Source organism: Bos taurus, chromosome 23 (assembly GCF_002263795.3).
Source record: "Bos taurus isolate L1 Dominette 01449 registration number 42190680 breed Hereford chromosome 23, ARS-UCD2.0, whole genome shotgun sequence".
In the NCBI taxonomy this organism is placed as follows: domain Eukaryota; kingdom Metazoa; phylum Chordata; class Mammalia; order Artiodactyla; family Bovidae; genus Bos; species Bos taurus.
In genome coordinates this window covers 18411557-18436060 of record NC_037350.1, presented here as the reverse complement: position 1 = coordinate 18436060, position 24504 = coordinate 18411557, and the positions used below count along the sequence as shown (strand labels likewise).

The window sequence follows — 24504 nt, the reverse complement described above, 5'->3', positions numbered from 1 at the left end:
GAAGCATGTAATACAATACTGGGTCACATGTTGTATGTTACATTCCAAGAACTTATTCATCTTATAACTGGAGGTTTATACCCTTTAAGGATCATTTCCTATCTCCCTCGCTCCCAACACTCCATTATTTGTTTCAGTGAGTTCATTCTATCTTTGTGTTAATGATGTGTTAACAAATAGCTCTTTGTGTTAAAGAGCTATTTAGATGCTCTTACAATTGAAAAACTTTCTGACTAGTATTAATTGAAATAATTTGTCTCCCCATTATTTTGAGTTTTCTTTGTAGATATTCAGATTATATGAATAAAAACAATTTAGTTTTTCCTTTGCAGTGCTCATATAGTTTAAATTTTTTTCTTGCCTTAAGTTGTAATTGTAATCTTAGTATTATATAGACTAAAAGTGGTGATAGGGGGAATCCTTATATTGGTTTGGATTTCAGAAGGTTTGAATGCTTCTGAGTAAGTTATTTCCTATCTGGTTTTTGGTAGATTCTCTTCATCTGATTGAGAAAATTCTTTTTATTCCTCATTTTTTTTTTTTTTAGCATGAAGTTTCTTTTTTTTTATTTTATTTTTAAACTTTACATAATTGTATTAGTTTTGCCAAATATCAAAATGAATCCACCACAGGTATACATGTGTTCCCCATCCTGAACCATCCTCCCTCCTCCCTCCCCATACCATCCCTCTGGGTCGTCCCAGTGAAGAATTGTTTAGTGATTTTCCCACATATATTGAGATGATCATTTAGATTTTCTTTTTTCAGATTTTATGTAGTTAATTGTATTAATAAATTTGTGGTTTACTCTTGTTTTCCTGACAACCAAAAGAAGTCTGCTCAACAAAGTAATCCTTCAGAATTGAAGGAAAGATGAAGAATTTCCAGGGAAGTAAAAGTTGAAGGAGTTCATAACCACTAGACTAGCCTATAAGAAATGTTAAAGCAACTTCATTGATAGTAAATGAAAGGATACTAGTTAGTAGTAGTAAAATATATAAAAGTACAAATTCTACTGGTTAAATTCAGAATACACAAATGTTTTAATGGTGGGTAAATCAGTTATACATCTAGTATGAAGGTTATAAGACCAAAGTAGTAGAAATAATAACTACAATAATTTGTTAATGATACACAAAGTAAAAAAATGTATACTGTGAAATAAAAAATGTGATGAAAGTGTGAAAGTGTTAGTCACTAAGTTGTGTCCCACTCTTTGTGACCCCATGGACTATAGCCTGCCACGCTCCTCTGTCCATGGAATTCTCCAGGCAAGAATACTGGAGTGGGTAGCTGTTCCCTTCTCCAGGGGATCTTCCCGACCTAGGGATCTAATGAACCTGAGTCTCCTACATTGCAGGCAGATTTTTTACCATCTAAGCCGCTGGGGAAGAATTTGATGAGGGGAGGGTAAAACTGCAGTATAAAAACCTGAGAAACAGTAGAACTGATGGTGTCCCAAAATGTGTTCAAAGGCAGTCAAAGACCAGTGTCTCAGCTTGAAGGTAGAGAAGTTGAACTCTTCTTTACTCCTCTCTTGTTGTATTCAGGCCTTCAACAGATTGGATGATGCCTACCCACATTGGAGAAGCTATCTGCCTTACTCAGTTTACTGACTCATATGTTAATTAACCTCATGCATAAATAACTTCAAATACATATCAAACGAATGTTAACCAAATATCTGGGCACTTAATGGTCCAGTTACACTGAAACGTAAAATTAACCATCACCCGTATCAACTTGGCACCCATATCTCCTTAAAATATACTTAGTCTCCAAATAAAGATAGTAACAGGGTCACAATTGTGCCTAAGATGATACAGTTATCCAGCACACAGTTGAAATTGCACTAATCCCTTTCCTAGAAGATGAGGTTAAGTCCATGAGTGACATTTATACTTCTCCTTAATATTCCTAGCTTAAATACTATGATATAAATGCTGTAAGTCCAACACATTTTATGTTACATGATGAGGGAGTAAGAGAGGGAAGGAAACAAGATATTTCCCTAACAACCCCACAAAGAAGTATTCACACACAAAAAAGTATTCATAACAAAATGACCATTACAATGCCCTTTATGTAACTGGTTAGATGACTGTAGCTTGCATTAATGACTACCTTCTCCCACTTCCTATTCTGTATTCCCCTGCCTTTAGCAAGCACCTCAGCTGGTTGTGGTTCTTTAACTGGTGGACAGACCCAAACTGTCATTCTTGAAGGATCTGAGGTATTAGTAGCCCTTCCAGGATTGGGTTGTAGTTTTCCATTGACATTAATCACAGGGCATGGAAATTCTATGAGACACCCTGAATGATCTCCTGTATTCCAGACATACTCTTTCTTACCTCCACTGTGGAGTACCAGTAGAGTTTCCACTGGGGAGTCAGTATCGCTCACCCCTGCCGACCCAGTAACTCCTTCTTTGCCTGTTGATTCAGAAGCATGTGGAACCCAGGGTGACTCAGCTGCAGTCTTAAGTTTCATTCAATGGAATAATTGTTGTGTCAATGGAATAAATGTGAAAGTGTTCCTCCCTCTGGAATTAAGACCTCTAGGCTAGCAACTCATAAGACCATGGGAACAGGAAGCAACAATTTTGCTAGTGGGTCTTTAGAAGTAACGATGAATGGTGCCTCTCCCTTTCCATCCCTTAATTCCTAGACCTGTGAATTCTGTGCGTGGGAGAAACCACACCATGTATTGGATGCTGATTCATAGGCTGTATAGTCTTCTGGAAAACCTTACCCCTGCTCTACAAGGTGTTACCACCTTACTGGCACTGTCGCTCAGCCTTCAAAAGGTCATTTCATCATTCCGTCAGACCATCTGTTCCATAATGGTGGGGAACATGTTAAGAACGTGTGTGTATGTGTGTGTGCACGCGCTCACGTGTGTTCAGACATGTCCGACTCTTAGAGACCCCCATGGACTGTAACTCCCCAGGCTCCTCTGTCCATGGAATTTTCCAGGCAAGAATACTGGGATAGGTTGCCATTTCCTACTCCAGGGGATTTTCCCAACTCAGGTATCGATCCTGCATCTCTTACACCCGCAGGCAGGTTCTTTACCAACTGTTCCACTTGAGAAGCCCTTGTTAACAATAACGAGTTCCATTTAACCTGAGATATCTTCCTGTATACTTTGAATCATCTCTAGATGACTTACAATACCTAGTACAAAGTAGATGTCATGTAAATAATTGTAAATACAGTGTAAATGATATGTGAATAGTTGCCAATACATGGCAAAATCAAGCTTTGCTATTTGGAACTTTCTGGAATTGTTTCTTTAAATTCAAGTATTTTTGATTCATATTTAGTTGAGGATACAGAACGTGAAGATATGAAGGGCCAACTGTGTTGGTTATTTGAGTATGGTAACATGATTTTCTGGTTACCAATATAATGAATTGGTTGTTAAAATTTTACATTTTGAAATAGTAAACGCCCTCAAAGATGCCCACACGAATCAAGAAATAACATTGATGACACTGTTCTTTTCTCTGGAAGTTTCAGCTTACATAGGAAAGTTGCAGTTCTTTGTCATAGAAAATTATATGCCTACTCTGTCATTTGAGAGACCAATCTGTACTTTATTAAGCAGAGTATTATAATTGATATTTTTCAGTTTTACAGTTCTTAATGTTTGGCATATTGATTTTCTTTGCAGGTTTTCTTTAGGTGATGCTCGGAGGCCTCTTCATGAAACAGCAGTTTTGGTAGAAGATGTAGTGCACACACAGTTAATTAATCTGGTAAGAGCATGTACTCTTACTTGGTAGCTCTGCTCTGTGTTCTGCTTATACTGGCATTGCAACCCAACATTTTTTTAAATATCTTTTTTAAAAAAACATTTCAAATTCTTTCTTGTCATCTCTATTGAGATATAATTTTCATGTAACAAAATTTCACCAATGCATGATTCATTGAGTTTTGTCAACTGAGTATTGATTGTCATGTGACTAGCAGTGCAGTCATTATATAGAAATATTTCCATCATCCAGAAACATTTCTTTGTACCCCTGTGTCATCAGTCTTTTCTCCCACTCCTGATAACGCTGGTCTGTTTTTAAATCATTATATCAGTATAGTTTTTTAAGAACTTAAAAATGATCTTTCTCTCTGTATTTGAGATGTATGAAGAATTGCACAAATAGTACAGGTAATTCTCAGGTAGCATTCAGCTTCCTCTGTTAACAACTTGCATAACTGTACTACAGTTCTCAAAACCAGGAATAACATTGGTATCATACTGTAATAAAAATACCAGCCTTATTCAGTTTTCCCATTAATGGCCCTTTTCTGTTCCAGGATCCAGTCCAGGGTAACTCACTGCAGTGATCTGTTGGGTCTTTGTGGTCTTCTGTCTGTGGTCGGTCTTTTCTTAGAGTATTTCGTGACATATATATTTTTGAAAATTGCAAAACAGTTATTTTGTAGAATGCTCTTCTTTATCAATTGTTCTGATACTTTCTTAAGGTTAGAATGTGACTGTGCCTTTTTGGTGGTAATACCACAGAAATGATGGACTTCTCTGTGTATCATGTTAATGGATTCATGTTGTTGATGTTTTTTTACAATTTTAACCTTGATAACTTGGATAAGGTGTTATATGCTGAGTTCTTCCGCTATGATGAGATTACTTTTTTTTTTTTCCTTTTTTTGTTAATAAGTGTCTTGTCGGAGATATTTTGTGACTATGCAAACACTCTTTCTCTGAAAAAAATTGCTTATTTAACATTCATCAGTGAGTATATGCTTTTCTTTTCCTTCATTCCTTTTATCTTTTTAAGTTGCAATTGTTCTGAAAGGAATAGCTATCCTTTATCACCATTACTTAATAAATGTTTAATGTACATATGTATGGACTAATGTATATTTAAGTTTTACTCTTATAATCATTATGTAATATTTTAATTTATTTTTATTGCTCAGTTCGTTCCAGCATTGGCCATTAGAATTGATTTCACGTCCTCTCCTCATTTTCCTATCAAATCTTTGGTCCCGTATCTCATAAATGTTATGCATGTCAGTCCTTTGCTTGAGGCATATGCTACAGGTATATTCTTCTGCTGTGTAGTTTTCTTTTGACTTTGTTTTTATGACAAAAAACATAAAACGTGTTTTTGGGGGGCATAAAGTATTTTTATTTTAATTTAGTCAAATGCATCAATCTTTTATTTCCTTTGTATTTTGAATTATAGTTAGTGACATCTTTCTTATGCTGAGTTTAAAGAGAAATTCATCCATACTGTCTTGTAGTACCTGTGTGGTTTCATTTTTAACATTTAGTTTCCTAACCATCATTTATTAGAAAGTACCTACTTTTGTGATCTGAAATGCCTCTGTCTAGAACTGGACATGGAACAACAGATTGGTTCCAAATAGGAAAAGGAGTACATCAAGGCTGTATATTGTCACCCTGCTTATTTAACTTATATGTAGAGTACATCATGAGAAACGCTGGACTGGAAGAAACACAAGCTGGAATCAAGATTGCCGGGAGAAATATTAATAACCTCAGATATGCAGATGACACCACCCTTCTGGCAGAAAGTGAAGAGGAACTAAAAAGCCTCTTGATGAAAGCAAAAGTGGAGAGTGAAAAAGTTGGCTTAAAGCTCGACATTCAGAAAAAGAAGATCACGGCATCCGGTCCCATCACTTCATGGGAAATAGATGGGGAAACAGTAGCAGACTTTATTTTTTGGGGCTCCAAAATCACTGCACATGGTGATTGCAGCCATGAAATTAAAAGATGCTTACTCCTTGGAAGGAAAGTTATGACCAACCTAGATAGCATATTCAAAAGCAGAGACATTACTTTGCCAACAAAGGTCCGTCTAGTCAAGGCTATGATTTTTCCTGTGGTCAGGTATGGATGTGAGAGTTGGACTGTGAAGAAGGCTGAGCACTGAAGAACTGATGCTTTTGAACTGTGGTGTTGGAGAAGACTCTTGAGAGTCCCTTGGACTGCAAGGAGATCCAACCAGTCCATTCTGAAGGAGATCAGCCTGGGATTTGTTTGGAAGAAGTGATGCTGGGGCTGAAACTCCAGTACTTTGGCCACCTCACATGAAGAGTTGACTCACTGGAAAAGACTCTGATGCTGGGAGGGATTGGGGGCAGGAGGAGAAGGGGACGACAGAGGATGAGATGGCTGGATGGCATCACTGACTCAATGGACGTGAGTCTGAGTGAACTCCGGGAGTTGGTGATGGACAGGGAGGCCTGGCATGCTGCGATTCATGGGGTCGCAAAGAGTCGGACATGACTGAGCGACTGAACTGAACTGAACTGAACTGTCTTTATTAGATTGGCATGTATATTGGGGTCTATTTCTGATTTCATGTTCTGTGTGTTGAAGTGTTAGTAGCTCAGTCATGCCCGACTCTTTGCGACCCCATGGACTGCAGCCCACCTGGCGCCTCTGTCTATGGGATTCTCCAGGCAAGAATACTGGAGTGGGTTGCTATTTCCTTTTCCAGGGGATCTTCCCTGCCCAGCAATCGAACCCAGATCTCCTGCACTGCAGGCAGATTCTTTACCAACTGAGCCATACCAGTGGCTTATTTGTCTGTGCGTGTGCTAATAAACATTTTTAATTGTAGAAGTTTTGTGGTATATCTTAAAGAATCTCATGACTAGACACCCCTTTTAATGTTACCTCAGTATGTTCTTGTTTATTCTTATATGTTTATTTTTCCATATGAACTTCAGTTTTAAAATTTCTAGCTCTGTAAAATAGCTTGTTGGTATTTTTATAGAGATTGTGTGAACTTTTAAATCAAGTTAAAGAGAACTGTATCTTAATGTTGACTCATTCTAAGGAAAGGGAATGCCTACATTTTGCCAAGGCTATTTTTGTGTCTTTCATGAGTGTTTTGATAGTTTTCTTCTATAGGCTTCATGTATTTCTTATTAGATATATTCCTAAGTATTTAATCTTCTTATTTGCTATTGGAAATAGGCTTTATCTATAATTACATAATGGCTGAAAGCATCTGGAATTTACTGAAATACATAAATCTGTAGTCTCAAGGAGCTGAGCAAACTCCGAAAATGGATAAGCCCAAAGATTGAATGTTCAAACTGCTGACTATGAGAGAAATAATATAAATCTTAAAAGCACCCAGATTTATTACTATAGAGGAACAATGATTTGAAGGACCACAGAATTTTTATGAAAATACAAAGACTAGGAGGAAATAGCACAACAGATTTAAAGTACTGGGTTCCCTTTTCTCCACATCCTCACCAGCACTTGTTATTTCATACCTTTTTCATAATAGCCCTACCCAGGTATTGACATAAAACAGACACAGATCAGTGGAACAGAATTAGAGCCCTGAAATATTCTACATGTACATAGTCAATTAATGTACAAGAAAAGTAAACAAAATTGGAGTTTTTGTTTGTTTTCTTTGGGGCTTCTCTGGTGGCTCAGTGGTAAAGAATCTGCCTGCAGTACAGGAGACATGCAGCAGCCTCGAGTTTGATCCCTGGGTCAGGAAGATCCCTTAGAGAAGGAAATGACAACCCACTCCAGTATTCTTGCCTGGAAAATCCCATGGATAGAGGAGCCTGGCGGGCTATAGTCCATGGAGTTGGAAGAGTTGGGCACAACTTAGTGATGAAAACAAACTAACAAAAAGCCAAAATTGGAGAGCTGCATGCAAAAGAATGAAATTGGATGCCCTTATACTATACATAAAAGTTAACTCAAAATGGATTAAAGAATTAATGAAAGACCTGAAACCATGAAATGCCTAGAAGAAAACAGACCAAAACCTTGACATAGGTCTTGGTGATGATCTTTTTAATCTGACAACAAAAGCAAAAATAAAGGCAAGTGGGACTACATCAAACTAAAAAGCTTGTGCACAGGAAAGGAAACTCTCAATAAAATGAAAAGATAACCTACTAAATGGGAGAAAATGTTTGCAAATCATATATCTAATAAGGGACTAATATTCAAAAAATATAAAGAACTTATGCAATTCAGTGGGAAAAGAAAAAAAAAACAATCCAATTAATAAAATGGGAAGAAATCTAAATAGACATTTTTCCAAAGAAGACATCAAAACGGCCAACATGTACCTGAAAAGATGCTCACCATTATTAACCATCAGGGCAATGCAAATCTAAAGCAATGACATATCACCTTATAGCTGTTAGAATGGCTGTTGTCAAAAAGACTGTAAACAACAAATGTTGATGAGGAGGTGGAGAAAAGGGAAGCCTTGTGCGTTGTTGGTGGGACTGTAACTTGGTGCAGCCACTATGGAAAACAGTGTGGAGGTTACTCAGAAAATTTAAAACAGAAATACCATATCATCCAGCAATTCCAGTTCTGGGTATTTATCCAAGGACTGAAAACACTAACTCAAAAAGACATATGCACATCCAAGTTTATTTGTAGTAGCCAGGATATGGAAACAAGGTGTGTATTCATAGGTGGATGAATGTGTAAAGAAATTGTTTAGCTACACAATGGAATATTATTGAGCCACAAAAAATAATGAAATCTTGTCATTTGCAGTACTATTAATGGACCCCATGGTTGTTATGCTAAGTGAAATAAGGCAGACAGAGAAAGACAAGTACCATAAGAGCTCTCTCCTAGCTGGAATCTAAAATAAAAATAAATCAAGCTCATAGATACAGAGAAACAGATTGGTGGCTGACAGTGTCAGGGAGTGGAATGGAATGAACAGTTTTTGTTTTAGTTTAAATAAACTGATGTTTTTTTATTTTAAAAATAAACTAATTTTTAAAATATTATCATAACTGATAATGGTAGTATTCACATAGATACAAGTTTGCACAACTCTAGTCTAGAGTTCTTCATGCTTTTGTATATACTCATCTCTATAAAAAACATACTTTAAATCTTTCATAAGAGTCAACATATATTTATTAAACCTAACTCAGGAAAGTAAGCATCAGGATAGAGGTAATAAGCTCTTGAGCTATACAAAGATGTAGGGTAGAATCTACAAATTTCATTTGCAGTATATTAAGATACAAATTTAGTTGCCAACATTTTAAAATTAGATCACCTTTATACAAAAACTTAGGATTTCTGGCTTCTCTTGAAACATTAAAATTGAAATGTTTGACAACATAGGTATGAATTTTGAAATGGAAATCTGAGCTTAGGAGCCACTGCTACCTGAAGTCTTTTCACAGACTGCTTTTTAACCAGTGAAAACCAGAAAATACTTAACCAGAAAAGTATTCAGCATTGATGGAGTTATACAACATATTGTTGTCATATTCCCCATCTCCAGTTTCAGTTTTTCAAAAGGAAAAACATACTTTTTAATTTTGGAAGAAAATGACATTTTTTAAAGGAATTTTTTTGAAAAACTGTGAGAAGAGTATTATATACATCTCTGATGTTCATAGACAAAAATAATAAAGAAGTTTTTTATGTTATATGCTTTTTTTCTCCCATGACTTAGCATTGTTAATGCAAGAGTGATCTATCAAAATGCTTTGATAGTGTACTGTCAAAGGTAATACATAATATAGAAGAAACCAGAAGAAACTTGTTCTCCTTTCCTGAAGGCCCTTACTTAATGCCTTAATCTGAAACTTTGAGTTCAGTTCAGTTGCTTAGTCCTATCTGACTCTTTGCATCCCCATGGACTGCAGCACACCAGGTTTCCCTGTCCATCACCAACTCCTGGAGCCTACTCAAACTCATGTCCATTGAGTCAGTGATGCCATCCAACCATCTCATCCTCTGTCATCCCCTTTTCCTCCTGCCTTCAATCTTTCCCAGCATCAGGGTCTTTTCCAATGAGTCGGTTCTGCAAATTAGGTGGCCAAAGTATTGGAGTTTCAGCTTCAGCATCAGTCGTTCTAGTGAATATTCAGGACTGATTTCCTTTAGGATTGACTGGTTGGATCTCCTTGCAGTCCAAGGGATTCTCAACACTACAGTTCAAAAGCATCAATTCTTTGGTGCTCAGTTTTCATTATAGTCCATCTGTCACATCCATACATGAGTACTGGAAAAATCATAGCTTTGACTAGATGGACCTTTGTTGGCAAAGTAATGTCTCTGCTTTTTAACATGCTGTCTAGATTGGTCATAATTTTCTTCCAACAAGCAAGCGTCTTTTAATTTCATGGCCGCAGTCATGGTCTGCAGTGATTTTGGAGCCCCCCAAAATAAAGTCTGTCACTGTTTCCATTGTTTCCCTATCTATTTGCCATGAAGTGATGGGACCAGATGCCATGATCTTAGTTTTCTGAATATTGAGTTTTAAGCCAACTTTTGCACTCTCCTCTTTAATTTTCATCAAGAGGCTCTTTAGTTCTTCTTTGCTTTCTGCCATAAGGGTGTTGTCATCTGCATATCTGAAGTCATTAATATTTCTCCCTGCAAACTTAATTCTAGTTTGTGCTTCATCCAGCCCGGCATTTCACATGATGTACTCTGCATATAAGTTTAATAAGCAGGGTAACAATATACACCCTTGACACACTCCTTTCCCAATTTGGAACCAGTCTGTTGTCCATGTCCAGTATTAACTGTTACTTCTTGACCTGCATACAGATTTCTCAGGAGGCAAGTCAGATGGTTTGGTATTCCCATCTCTTTAAGAATTTTCCACAGTTTGTTGTGATCCACACAGTCAAAGGCTTTGGTGTAGTCAATAAAGCAGATGTTTTTCTGGAACTCTCTTGCTTTTTTGATGATCTAGTGGATGTTGGCACTTTGATCTCTGGTTCCTCTGCCTTTCTAAATCCAGCTTGAACATCTGGAAGTTCACGGTTCACATACTGTTGAAGCCTAGGTTGAAGAATTTTGAGCGTTACTTTGCTAGCATGTGAGATGAGTGCAATTGTGTGGTAGTTTGAACATTCTTTGGCATTGCCTTTCTTTGGGATTGGGATGAAAGCTGACCTTTTCCAGTCCTGTGGCCACTGCTGAGTTTTCCAGATTAGCTGGCATATTGAGTGCGGCACTTTCACAGCTTCATCTTTTAGGATTTGAAATAGGTCAACTGGAATTCCATCATCTCCACTACTGCTGCTGCTGCTAAGTCGCTTCAGTCGTATCCCACTCTGTGTGACCCCATAGACAGCAGCCCACCAGGCTCCCCCGTCCCTGGGATTCTCCAGGCAAGAACACTGGAGTGGGTTGCCATTGCCTTCTCTGATCCACATCCACTAGCTTTGTTTGTAGTAATGCTTCCTAAGGCCCACTTGACTTCACATTCCAGGATTTCTGGCTCTAGGTGAGTAATCACACCATCATGGTTTTCTGGGTTGTGAAGATCTTTTTTGTATAGCTCTATGTATTCTTGCCACTCTTCTTAATATCTTCTGGTTTTGTTAGGTCCATACCATTTATGTACTTTACTGTGCCCATCTTTGCATGAAATGTTCCCTTGGTATCTCTAATTTTCTTGAAGAGATGTCTAGTCTTTCCCATTCTGTTGTTTTCCTCTATTTCTTTGCATTGATCACTGAGGAAGGCTTTATTATCTCTCCTTGCTATTCTTTGGACCTCTGCGTTCAAATGGGTATATCTTTCATTTTCTCTTTTGCCTTTAACTTCTCTTCTTTTCTCAGCTATTTGTAAGGCCTCATCAGACAACTGTTTTGCCTTTTTGCATTTTTTTCTCGGGGATGGTCTTGATCACTGCCTCCGTCACGAACCTCTGTCCATAGTTCTTCAGGCACTCCATCAGATCTAATCCGTTGAATCTATTTGTCAGATCTAATCCATTGAATCTATTTGTCACTTCCATGGTATAATCGTAAGGGATTTGATTTAGGTCATACCTGAAACTTAAAGGGGAAGAAAATCCAAAACATATAGTTTAAAATCTGTATACAACTTCTGACTATATTCGAGAGCATGTTAGATTATTAAAGCCACAGGATTTTTCGCTATTAATTTTTATTGGAATGGAATGGCACAGTCGTAAAGAACCCGCCTCCCAATGCAGGAGATTCAAGAGGATGTGGGTTTGATCCCTGAGTCCGGAAGATCTCCTGGAATGCAACCCCCTCCAGTATTCTTGTCTGGAAAATCACATTGACAGAGGAGCCTGGCAGGCTACAGCCCATGGATCTCAAAGAGTCAGACACGACTGATCACACGCTCGCGCACACACAGTCGCTTTACAGTGTTTTGTTAGTTTCTTGCTGTACAGCAAAGTGAATCAGTCCTACGTATCCATACGCCCACTCTTTGTTAGATTTCCTCCTGGTTTAGGTCACCGCAGAGAGCAGAGCTCCCTGTGCTGTGCAGTAGTTTCTCAATTAGTTATAGATTTTATACATGTGTGCTTAGTCACTCAGTGGTGTTCGTAATTTTATTATTCCTATTACTAACTTTCTGTAAGTTAGTAAATGGTTGCTACTATAATGGATATGATAAGGTAACAGGGCTGTTTAATATCAGGATTTAGATTAGAAATGAATTGAAAAATTCATTGAAATGTTCTTCTAGATTTTCCAGAAAGATGCAGACATTTTCATATCCTAATCTTCCATCTTCTCCCACTCCACAGGGTGAGCTACACTTCTGTTTGAAGTAGGTAGAGATTTATGCCAACTTGAAATTGTGCGACAGACTTGCTCTTATGATTGCTGTCAATAATAACATTTTTTCAAGTTCCCAAACTGTCATGATGTCTGATGACTATGTAGCTGCTTTCATTTTTTTTAATTCATTCAAAGTTAAATATCAGGGGACCCTTTTCATTTTATGCATAAAGTATAACTATCTACCATTCCACTTCAAAATCACATTGGATTTCCACTATATAATCTACCAGGCAACTAGTAAGCTCTTCCGTCTGTTGTACTGTGTTTTCATATCAGAACCAGTTTCTCAGGGTTATTCTAAAGGTCTTTAGTTACGAAAACTAATAGCAAGTTTGTGTGTGTCCAAAGTGATTGCTTACATCTCCCATCTGTATTAGCATTCACCGAGTCGTGCCTTCCCGACTCCACTTACTTGTAATGCTTTTTCACTGGACACTTTATCTTCCTGGAGGATAAATGCAGGGCACTTGTTCAGTTCTCATCACCACTTCTGTGGGGCTGTCACTTACGTCACCTCAGCCATGGTTTATGAGTATGTTTTAAAATAGTAGTAAGAGTTTCCTGTGCAGAACTTCAATTATTAGGGTTATCAAAATAAGACAAACTAATATAATTTGTGATTGCATAAAATAAAGGAAGTAGAGGTACCATGGGGACCTAATGAATCACAAAATGGAAACAGTCTTCTCGCTGACTAAACATTCAGACTTTGTGCTAAGTCAGAGTGTGGAGCTGTAGCTCAGCACACTGGAACACCATCTGTGTTTACATGGATGGGACAGAGAAGTTCACAAATACCCTCTGGGAAAAAAATTCTTGGCTTATTTGTCTGTTTCTACTGTTGAGGAAATGAAGTACCACTTCTTTAGCATAAACTTTCTGAAAGTACACCTCTTTTGTGGGACACACATAACGTGCACTCGTATACACGGAGTGGCTCACAACACAGAACACAGTATGCTGTGAAAATGTGATCAACTTCGTACACACGGAGTGGCTCACAACACAGAGCATAGTATGCCGTGAAAACGTGATCGACTTCGTACACACGGAGCGGCTCACAACACAGAGCACAGTATGCCGTGAAAACGTGATCGACTTCCTCCTTGTTTTCTTTTTAAAGAATGTACTGTGGAAAATTTACTAATTGTTTTGAACAATACTTGTTTCTGATTGTTCTTAATGTTTTCTATTTAATGAGTCATTTTCTCTCATGTATTACTACCTCATGCCTTCAGATATAGTATTATATTTCCTCTTTTTAAAAAAAGAACGTTTGTATTGCAGTTGACAGATATTTAATCTGCTACACAAAATGGGCATATTCTCAGTGGACTGCCTATTTAGCTATACTTTCCCATCAGTTCCCCCGGGTAGTTGCTGTAGCATAACCTAGAGGAGCACCAACAAGGAAAGAATTTCCAGTCCTTTCTCTACTCTCAGCATATCTCCTTTCTCCTGCTGTAGTATGTTCATTCTACTTGTTGTTGTTCAGTCGTTCCATTGTGTCCTACTCTTTGACACCACATGGACTGCAGCACACCGGTCTTCCCTGGCCTTCACCATCTCCTGGAGCTTGCTCAGATTCAATCCATCGAGTCGATGATGCCGTCCAGCCATCTCATCCTCTGTTGTCCCCTTCTCCTCCTGCCCTCGATCTTTCCCAGCATCAAGGTCTTTTCCAATGAGTTGGCTCTTCTCATCAGGTCACTAAAGTATTGGAATTTCAGCTTCAGTCCTTTCAATAATAAATCATTCAATAATAGTCAGTTCAATAATCAGGGTCAATTTCCTTTAGGATTGACTGATTTCATTTCCTTCCTGTCCAAGAGACTCTCAAGAGTCTTTTCTGACACCTCAGTTCGAAAACATAGTCTTCAGCGCTCAGCCTTCTTTACTGTCCAGCTCTCACATCCATACATGACTATTGTAAAAACCATAGCTATGAATATTTGGACATTTGTTGGCAAAGTGATGTCTCTGCCTTTTAATACGCTGTCTATATTTGTCATAGCTTTTCTTCCAAGGAGCAAGCATCTTTTAATTTCATGGCTGCAGTCACCACCCATAGTGATTTTTGGAGCCCAAGAAAATAAAGTCTGTCACTGTTTCCATTGTTGCCTCATCTGTTTGCCCTGAAGTGACGGGACCAGGTGCCATGATCTTAGTTTTTTGAATGTTGAGTTTTAAGCCAGGCTTTTCACTCTCCTCTTTCAGCTTCATCAAGAGGCTCTTTAGTTCCTCTTGGCTTTCTTCCATTAGGGTGGTGTCATCTGCATATCTAAGGTTGTTGATATTTCTCCCCATAATCTTGATTCCAGCTTGTGATTCATCTAGCCCAGCATTTTGCATGGTGTACTCTGCATATAAGTTAAATAAGCAGGGTCACCATATACAGCCTTGACGTATTCATTCTACTACTAGAATATTATTCTGCTGATAGTCAATTATTGAATTCAAGGTAAGAGAATCTCAGAGTATACACTGTTTACAGTTCCAGTAAGTTTAAAGCACTGTTTCATATTACATGGTTTTCTTAGCAGAGTTATAAAACAGTACCTTGCCTCCTTTCCATGAGTGTCAAGGCTTTTCCTTTAGTGTTCTTCATTTATTTCCTGCTGGTCAGCTAGAATCCTATTATCTAACTCAGGCAAAGCTCTACTTGGCTACTTGGCTCCTGTGCCAAGTTTGGATTTCTGACCTGTGCTTAAAGTTTCAGTTCTGGCTGAAATTCCTATTAAATGCCTAGTGCATAGTTTCCAAGAATTTCAGATTTACCAAACACAGGCAGCCCCTTCATAAAATATCCTCTCTACAGATTGATTTGCATCACTGAATTAAAATAGGTACAGATTGGTGCCAACTAGAAATTGTGTGACTGACTTGATATTTTATGCTGTCAATACTATGCTTTTGATAGTATCCATTTTTAGTGCATTTAAAAAAAAAAACATGTTTTTTTATGACTGTATCGCTACTTTTAATTCCCTATTTACTCACAGTTAAATATCATAAAGGTCTTTTTGTTTTATACATAGAATATAATTATTAGCATTCCATTTAAAAGTCATACTATGTTTTCACTATATAAATTTATCAGCCAACTAGTAAACCATGTAGTCTGTTGAAATTTGTTTCAATATATGAATTGGTTTTCAGAGTTATTCTGCTGCTAAGTCACTTCAGTCATGTCTAACTCTGTGCGACCCCATAGGCGGCAGCCCACCAGGCTCCACCGTCCCTGGGATTCTCCAGGCAAGAACACTGGAGTTTGTTGCCATTTCCTTCTCCAGTGCATGAAAATGAAAACTGAAAGTGAAGTTGCTCAGTCGTGTCTGACTCTTAGCAACCCCATGGACTGCAGTCCACCAGGCTCCTCCATCCATGGGATTTTTCAGGCAGGAGTACTGGAGTGGGGTGCCATTGCCTTCTCCACAGAGTTATTCTAATAATCTTTAATTATGTAAATTAGATAAGAATAAGCTTTGCCTGTATGATGAGTGACTGACTAACCTCCCATCTAGATGAGCAGACAGTGAGCTCTCCTTCTGTATCTGTTTCTACTTGTAATGCCTTTTACGTTGGCAAATATCTCCCAGCTGCTCTATTCTCATCCATCAGATTTTGTGTTCTCTTCTGTATCTGAACCAAGAAATCCTATCCTCTAGTATCTTTCCCAAGGTCTTTGAAAGTCTTTTATTTATTTGTAACCCTAGATCTTTTAATGGAGTTGCTGTTTCTCTTGATAAATGGAAAATTACCCAGAGAAAAAGGAAATAAAAATTAGTTAACATCTACTGTGTGCCAACCAATGCCCTAAAAATTTTTTTATGTATTATTTTGTTGTAAATATATAGTCCATTTTCCAGGGTTAAAAAAAAATCACATTATAATTTCTGTATAGCTTTTTAACTTAGTTTAACACAATTTAACTCTGCCTTATGTGTTATATAGATATAATTAGACACCTTTATTTCTCAGATCCCAGTATTATATATTAGTCTACACTTAAAAATATATTATAGTTCATTTTTTAAAATGTTTTTATCCCTTCAGATACTCACATTCATCCTCATTTTTATTAGGGATATTATTTTACTGATTGTGATAGGGAACAGTTTGCTTATGCTGATAGCTTCAAATGTTTCTAGTCATTTTTATGTCTCTTGATGAATTTATAAATCACATTCTGTTTCTTAAGAATGCACTATCTTTAGATACTTCTCTAGAGTAAGTTGAGATTCTAAGTCACATAGATAATGTGAAACTCAAAAGATGTTAGTTCTGTTTGAAGATTGATATAAAATTGATTTTAAATTTTTAAAAAGAATGGAAAGAGAAATAAGGTCTTCCAAATAAATGTTTCAATTAGAAAAGGCTTTAGAGAACATATTAAGAATGTTTTGAGGCTAATTTTGAAAATAATGTGTTATTATCAATAAAATCTTACTGACTTTGCACTTCTAATCCAGCTAAAAATCTGACTTCACTTCACTAAAATCAATCACACTGAATCTTTAGTGGTTTTAATCTAAAAGTTTATCGATTTTTCTTTTTTCCAGTAGAGTAGATGCAGCAGAAATGGTGAGGATCAAGGCAAGTAGTTACTAAGACAGGTGCCGATAAGCAGCAGCAAGAGGTCGTGAAAGTGTCGGAGCTAAGAGAAAATGATTGCTTTAAAAACAAAATTATAGGAATCTAATTGGTCTAAGAATACAGTTTATAAATTATGTTCCAGAAAGTATGTATTGAAATACCTAACATCTCCTAATAAAGTTCATCGGTTGCAGAGACAACCACTCTTACATATAACAAGTGTGATGATTAATACTCAAAATGAAGGCTTGAAACAAGTAGAAAAAGTTGATGCATTCACAATACTCTTTAGAAAGTAAAGATAGCATGTGATACACTTAGAAAGATGTCTCTCAATACAAAAAGTTTATTTTTTTTAATCTGGAAATCTAGTTATGTATAATATAGCATAGATTTCTTAAAAGATCGAAAACCTTTCCCCCCAAAACTTTGTATAAGAATTCCTTGATTTAGCAATTCCTTAATGAAATTTTTAAAATATATTTTCTTTTTAAAGTTTCAATCTGTGCACACATTGACAGAATGACATCTCTTAAAAATCAACATTTTACTTAATATTTACAGTAAACCTGGGGAGTTAAAAAATATCTTCATTTTGTAGGCATGGAAACTGAAGAACAGAAAGATTAAGCAACTTGACAAAAGTCACATAGGTTATAAAGTAGGAAATGTGAAATTCAAATGATTTCGTCTTCAGAGAGTTTGGGGACGATGAAAAATTCTAATTCTTTTATGGATACTTAGTGGTTGAATTTACTGTCTGTCTCTAAGGTCCCTTCTAATTTTGAGTATTCTGTGATTCTCTGCAGTGAAGAGTATTGTTTCCAGAATAGATTCATATTCTGCAGAAGGTTTGCAGAGAATAGTGAACAAAAAGAAATGGTTAGCAGAGAGGAGCCCCAAGATAAAAAAGCAGAGTCTTCTTTTCTTGTGGAAAATAAAACTTTAGTATCAAGTCTCCATTAAAGATATCTCATATTTTAAATCTATAAAGAGAAAAAGTAGCATTCTTCAACGTGAGAAATGGTCATATAATCAGTAAAAAATTCTCAGCACAATGAATAATTTTATAACATTAAAGTGGCATCATTTGATAGATCTCTGGACAAAGGTAATTAAATGTTAAGAAAGAAGAGATTAAAACATACTCAAAAAAATATTTAAAATGTGAACTTTTCTGGGAATTTACCATTTGCTGCTTGTTGATCATTGGCTTTAAGAAACTAAGTTCTAGATGTTGTCAGGAGTAGGATTCCAATTTTTAAATGTCAGATAAATTGCCCAGAACTCAAATTTAGCCATTGGTTTATATGAAATCTCCTTGATCAAGCTATGTGGATTTTTAGTTGGAATATAAATGTTTCTTAAATGTGTAAGAAATGAGAAAGGAATGAAAAAGAAGGTTGGAAAAAAAAATTTAAAAAAAAAAGAAAAAGAAGGTTGGGACTAAATATTCAAGGTCATTAAATTTCAAACTCAGAAATTTTTATATAACTCTCTTGGTTGCTGGGGCCATTGAAAATTTTAGAAAGCAGCAGTCGGGAAAGTGGAAGAATAACCAGGCTGTTTTATATAGGACAGTGAAGGACTCAAGATGCTACTTCCAGAAGGGTTTGTTTGGAGAATGTTGAAATATTAATATTTAGGCAGGAATGTTACCACCTCTGAGTTGGATGGTTACAGGTTTCTGTACTATATTTGCTATCTGTAAACAGTAATCTATTTTGTCTGTAAATTAAATCCCATATCTTTAAGAATAAATACATTCAAAACAAAATATCAATCAAATCTGTTATGACGGATATCAGTGTTTATCTGAATAAAAAATTAATAGAAGTATGAGTTCTTAGTACATTCAGATGTACCAATTTGACATATTCTCACTTACTAATCACTGTTTTAAGTGTGACTCTCCTGGTTACTTTTGCAAAACCCACAAGAGTTTTTGAACCTTCAGTTGGGAAATACTGGTAGAGTGGAAAGCTTTTGGAGACATAGCCCTCGGTTTGAATTTTGGCTTCATAACTTGCTAGTTGTGCAACCTTGAGCATTATTAATCTTTCTGAAACTTGGTTTACTCATCTGTAGGAATGTACCTACCTGATAGGCATTATATAAGATGATGTATATAAATGATTTAGCTCTTGATACTGTTGATGAAAACATGATTTCATTAATGCCAGCCATAAATTTAATCATAAATCTGTACAATTGGAATAACAATGTTGAAGGCAGAGACACTAAAGAGCCAAAAGAGAGCTTGTATGTATTTCTGGGGCCACTTTCCTGACTTTGAATATCACACTACATACAGTTCTTCTGTCTTGATTTCTCCTACCTCTCACTCTGGTATGCTTGGATATCTTAAAATTCTTAGGTATCAGTTTTGATAATTTGTTATATGTGGATTTCCCTGTTCCTTCCTTGTCTATTCCCATCTAACATTATATCCCTGAGAAGAAATTGTTAGATACAAAGTGGTCTAAATTGCCTTTGTTTGAATCCTGGGGCATAGAAGACTTCCATAAACTTCATGCTTTCTCATCTAATGACTGCAATTCGAAATCGTAACTTAACTAGAAGTAAAAACAGGAGCATGATGTTGACTGAAAGCATTTATTTTTCTCCATCAAATCCTTGAATGCTCTCCTAAATGCTTTTTCAAGTCCCAGCATTTTGTATTTTATTGTGACTACTATGTTTAGTTTTTTCCCTTTCCCACAAATGAATAACTTGCAAAATATTGTATGAAAAATTTACCCAACATGCCTGAAAAACACATGGAAAGATTTACGAAGTAGGTTGTACCATGGAGCTGGAGAGATAGTGCAGAGAAATGCATAAATGGGTCAGTGAGAGAGGGTTCAGAGGACAGAAACGAAAGTCCAAGGCCCCAAAATGAGCACTGTGCTAATTTATTATATAATTATTATTCGGCCAGAATCAGTTATTTACTATGAATATACCTTTTAAAATATGAGGCACTATATTTATTATTGTTGCTAATAATGATCTTTCAAAACCTGTTTTGAAAGTCTTTACTCTGAAAATAAAGCTTTTTACCAAATATAAAGCTTTTTATCTGAAATATTGTTAGAGTTAATAGATGCAATTTTTATTATCAGTATTAGCATTCATGGGCTTCCTGGGTACCACAGTGGTAAAGAATCTACCTGCTAATGCAGGAGATGTGGGTTCAATCCCTGGGTAGGGAAGATCCTCTGGAGAAGGAAATGGCAACCCTCTCCAGCATTCTTGCCAGGAAGAGCCAGACAGGCTACAGCCCACAGGGTCTCAAAAGAGGAGGGCACGACTGTGGGACTAAACAGTAGCAACAAATTTGCCTTCGGAGTTAAGTTATAACCTCCAGGTGCCAAGATTAGGGGAGAGTCAAACATCCTTCCCATGTTCTATTTTCTGTGAATCAACCCTTATGCGTTTTACCTTCTAACACCTTGGCATTTATGTAGGAGGTTTCAGAGAAAAAGTTAAAATTCAATATTTTAAAAATAATCATCCAGCTTTATTATTTTTAAAATAGTTTTTCCACCAACTGAAATCGTGCAACATAATACTTCTAGGCTTATACCTGTATTTAACACCATTTTTCAAAATATGTATCCGTAAAAGTAAAATTACTTTCTGTGCTTTATGTAACTGAAGTTACAAAAAGACTTGTAACTTCTAATAATCAGCTTAATCTGATATTAAACTCTTGATAGTTTTGGAACAGGAATTTTTGTTTGAAAGAAAGATTGGCTTGTTAAATGAATTATGCAATTATAAGTAAATGTGGTCACAGCTGTTTTTGATTTCTTTGTTATACACCTGATTGGAAACAAGTTTTTTAAAATATTTTTCCATTTCTTACACTGACACCTAGTGTTCACTCTTCCTGATATCTTAAATATCAAAATGTAGTTATTAATAGCTCTGGAACTATTTAATTATTAATAGCTCTGGAACTAGAATTATAAAAAAACATGTTTTTAAGCAGTGCACCTGTTCACAAATCAATAACTCCTATTTCCAACACCAGTGAGATAGTGTTTCCTAGTTATATACATGACTCAATTGCTGAGGCTGTTTTGACCACAGCAAAACTCAATGAAGCATAGAGTTTTAAAGGTGAGAGGAACTTAGGTGGATTTTAAAACCAAAATTCTTAAGACCCCAGTGCTTTGCTATGTACACAGTTCCTTCAAGTCCAAGGAGATGATTTTGTTTATGTGAGTTTGGTTCCTAGGCAATAGAGGTAACAAATCACATTTAATTATGTAAGCATTGAAGATTTGATATTATTCATTGGACAGGAATGAAGCAAGATTGAGTTGTTTCTGATTTTTTTATTGAGGTATATTTGGCATACATTATATTAGCTTCACATGTACAACATAATAATAGCAAAATGATCACTACAGTTAAGTCCAGTTAACATTTGTCACCATACATAGTTAAAACAATTTTTTTTCTATTTCTCGTGATGAGAACTTTTAAGATCTACTCTATTAGCAACTTTCCAGCTTGCAATACAGTATTATTAACTATAGTTACCACGCTGTATAGTCTCTAATTTTGGGAATGAGTGACCTTGTGATATTATATGTTTACTATTTCCTATGAAGTCCTAAGGATGCTTTAAATACTCCAATCTTTCTGGTAATAAAGTTTAAAGATCTAGAAGATTAGTATCAAATTATCTGCAGTTAAGTAAACATGTATATAAGTTGGGGAAAATTTATTTATGTAGTAAGCAATGGTTAAACCAGAAATCCAGGTGGTCAGTGCACATAATGAAATTTATTCATTTTGTTTTTTATATATTTCATGAATGTAGGGAATGATATTATTGGTTAAGTTGAAAATTTTAAATAAGTTTGAACATTTAATTTGCTTAAGTATCTACAAAGTCAGTGACAAAGAGTAAATTTCAAGTCATTCCTAATTTGCTACAGATTTCAGAGTGTTTGAGTAACAAAATGTATCTTTCAGTGAACTGTGATTTTTCTCATAAGTAAAAATCAAACATTTTAAACATAGGAGGTAATCATAATTGAATTAGATTTATTGTTAATAATAATTATGTTTTTAGGTAATCTAAGAACTTTGCTCCGGGAGTTGGTGATGGACAGGGAGGCCTGGCGTGCTGTGGTTCATGGGATCGCAAAAAGTCGGACACAACTGAGCAACTGAACTGAACTGAACTGAAGAACTTTGAAAGGGGAACTCTGTCTCATAAGCTATTTTTTATACATAGCACAACACATCTTTATTATATAATTAATATTCATAACTTAAATTTATTTATTGTCTGCTATTTGATGGACACTATTTTTGATGCAGGAAAAAGGTGTTTAATGAGGTCTTCGTAATGTTTTGGTTAACAGAAATGATAAGACTAGAGAAATACAGAAAAAAACTAGGAAAGAATTTTTATTACCATTTCTAAATTTTTGATAATTTCCAGTAAATTTCTCACATTATTTTAGGGGTTGAATTTCAGTACATTTCTCAAGTTGTGTTTTCAGGATTATCAAGTTCAGCTCCAGATCACCCAGGTTCTTAGAAAAGTGGTGCCCAGTCCCTTTAATTTTACTCTAACACATGTGACATGAAAGGACCTTGTCAGATAAAACAAAAATGAGTAATGAAGTCGGTAACCATTGTGGAGTACATAGTTTTCCATTGATTTAAATGGGTTGAAAATTTTAATTCAGAATATTAGCATACATTAATGTTGAATGAAAACTGGAGCAGTAGTAAATTATGTCCATAAATATATTGATTCTCTGTGTAGAGATATTTCAGAATGTTTAATGAAATATTTCAGTTTTTCTTTTTTAAATCAGGACAGTAAAGTTTCAAATTACATTTTTTCACAGAAGCTTTAAGACAGTGCATGTTGTACTTTTCTACTTTGTAAGCTCGTTGGCACCACTTTTATTCAAATCACTTGCTTCATTCAGAAACCCAATAAAATTAAAGAAAGGCACCACACTTACATGTAACTGAGTGAAAGTTCACCTGGCTTTTTTCCCTTTCTGTTCCAGGTGCAAAAATTGGCTGAAACGGCTGGGACAGGCAGTTATGTTAGAATACTTTCTGGTTTAATGTTTTATCAGGCCCAAGAGTAAAATATTCTACAACTACTGCAATTTTATATTGCTACTCCTAAGGTAGAACTCTGTTAAAAATAGTGTATAATTATGTGGATTCTGAAATAAGTAAAATCTGGTCTCCTCAATTATGCTGTGTATAACAAGGTAGACTTAGACTGGATGGAATTGTTGGCTTCACAGGGATTCCATCATTCATTGATTCGTCAAAGGTTTACTGATGAAACTTGCAGAAGCGCTGTTTCAGGCATTGGGGATATAATGGCACACAAAGCCTCTGCCCTCATAGAGCTTGTATTTTGGTATTCAAGAAAGATAATATATGAATAAATAATATAAAATAATAAATGAATAAATAATAAAGAATTTGGTGTTCAAGAAAGATAATAAATGAATAAGTAATGTCAATAAATGAATAGCTAATATTAACTGCTATAAAGAAAATCATGAAGGATAAGGAAAGGGAAAGGGAAAGTTATATTACTTTGAAGGAGGTGAAATTTGAGCAAAAAAGTACATAATGTTAAATAGAGTACCATACAGCAGTTTCAGTTCATTTCAGTTTAGTCGCTCAGTTGTGTCCGACTCTCTTTGTGACCCCTTGAATCATAGCACGCCAGGCCTCCCTGTCCATCACCAACTCCCGGAGTTCACTGAGACTCACGTCCATCAAGTCAGTGATGCCATCCAGCCGTCTCATCCTCTGTCATCCCCTTCTCCTCCTGCCCCCCAATCCCTCCCAGCATCAGAGTCTTTTCCAGTGAGTCAACTCTTCGCATGAGGTGCCCAAAGTACTGGAGTTTCAGCTTTAGCATCATTCCTTCCAAAGAAATCCCAGGGCTGATCTCCTTCAGAATGGACTGGTTGGACCTCCTTGTAGTCCAAGGGACTTGCAAGAGTCTTCTCCAACACCACAGTTCAAAAGCATCAATTCTTCTGCGCTCAGCTTTTTTCACAGTCCAACTCTCACATCCATATATAACCACTGGAAAAACCATAGCCTTTTAGGAGAAGGTCATTCCAGACACAGTGATCAGGAGGTATAAAGTTCCTAAGACTGAAATGTGTTTCAGAAACAAATCTCAGGGTGTTTGGAGTGGAGGAAGTGGGGTCAAATGCTAGATGAGGAGGTGTAAAATGTAAGCAAGGTCATGATTCTGTAGGCATTGTGTTTCTCTGTGTCACTTTCCCTTTTCAGCTTTGTATAGGGC

At 36.2% G+C, this 24504-nt stretch overlaps 1 protein-coding gene across 7 annotated transcripts in view; it reads left to right on the top strand.

Moving 5' to 3' along the window:
• SUPT3H (SPT3 homolog, SAGA and STAGA complex component) overlaps positions 1-24504 on the top strand; it is a 419512-nt gene that overhangs the window by 209029 nt on the left and 185979 nt on the right. For 6 of the 7 annotated variants that reach the window (XM_024983744.2, XM_024983745.2, XM_059880441.1 and 3 more), the window contains 1 exon segment: positions 3676-3760. The exons of the other annotated variant lie outside the window; for it this stretch is intronic. In XM_024983744.2, the coding sequence (XP_024839512.1) occupies positions 3676-3760 (85 nt within the window). 7 annotated transcript variants of the gene reach the window in all.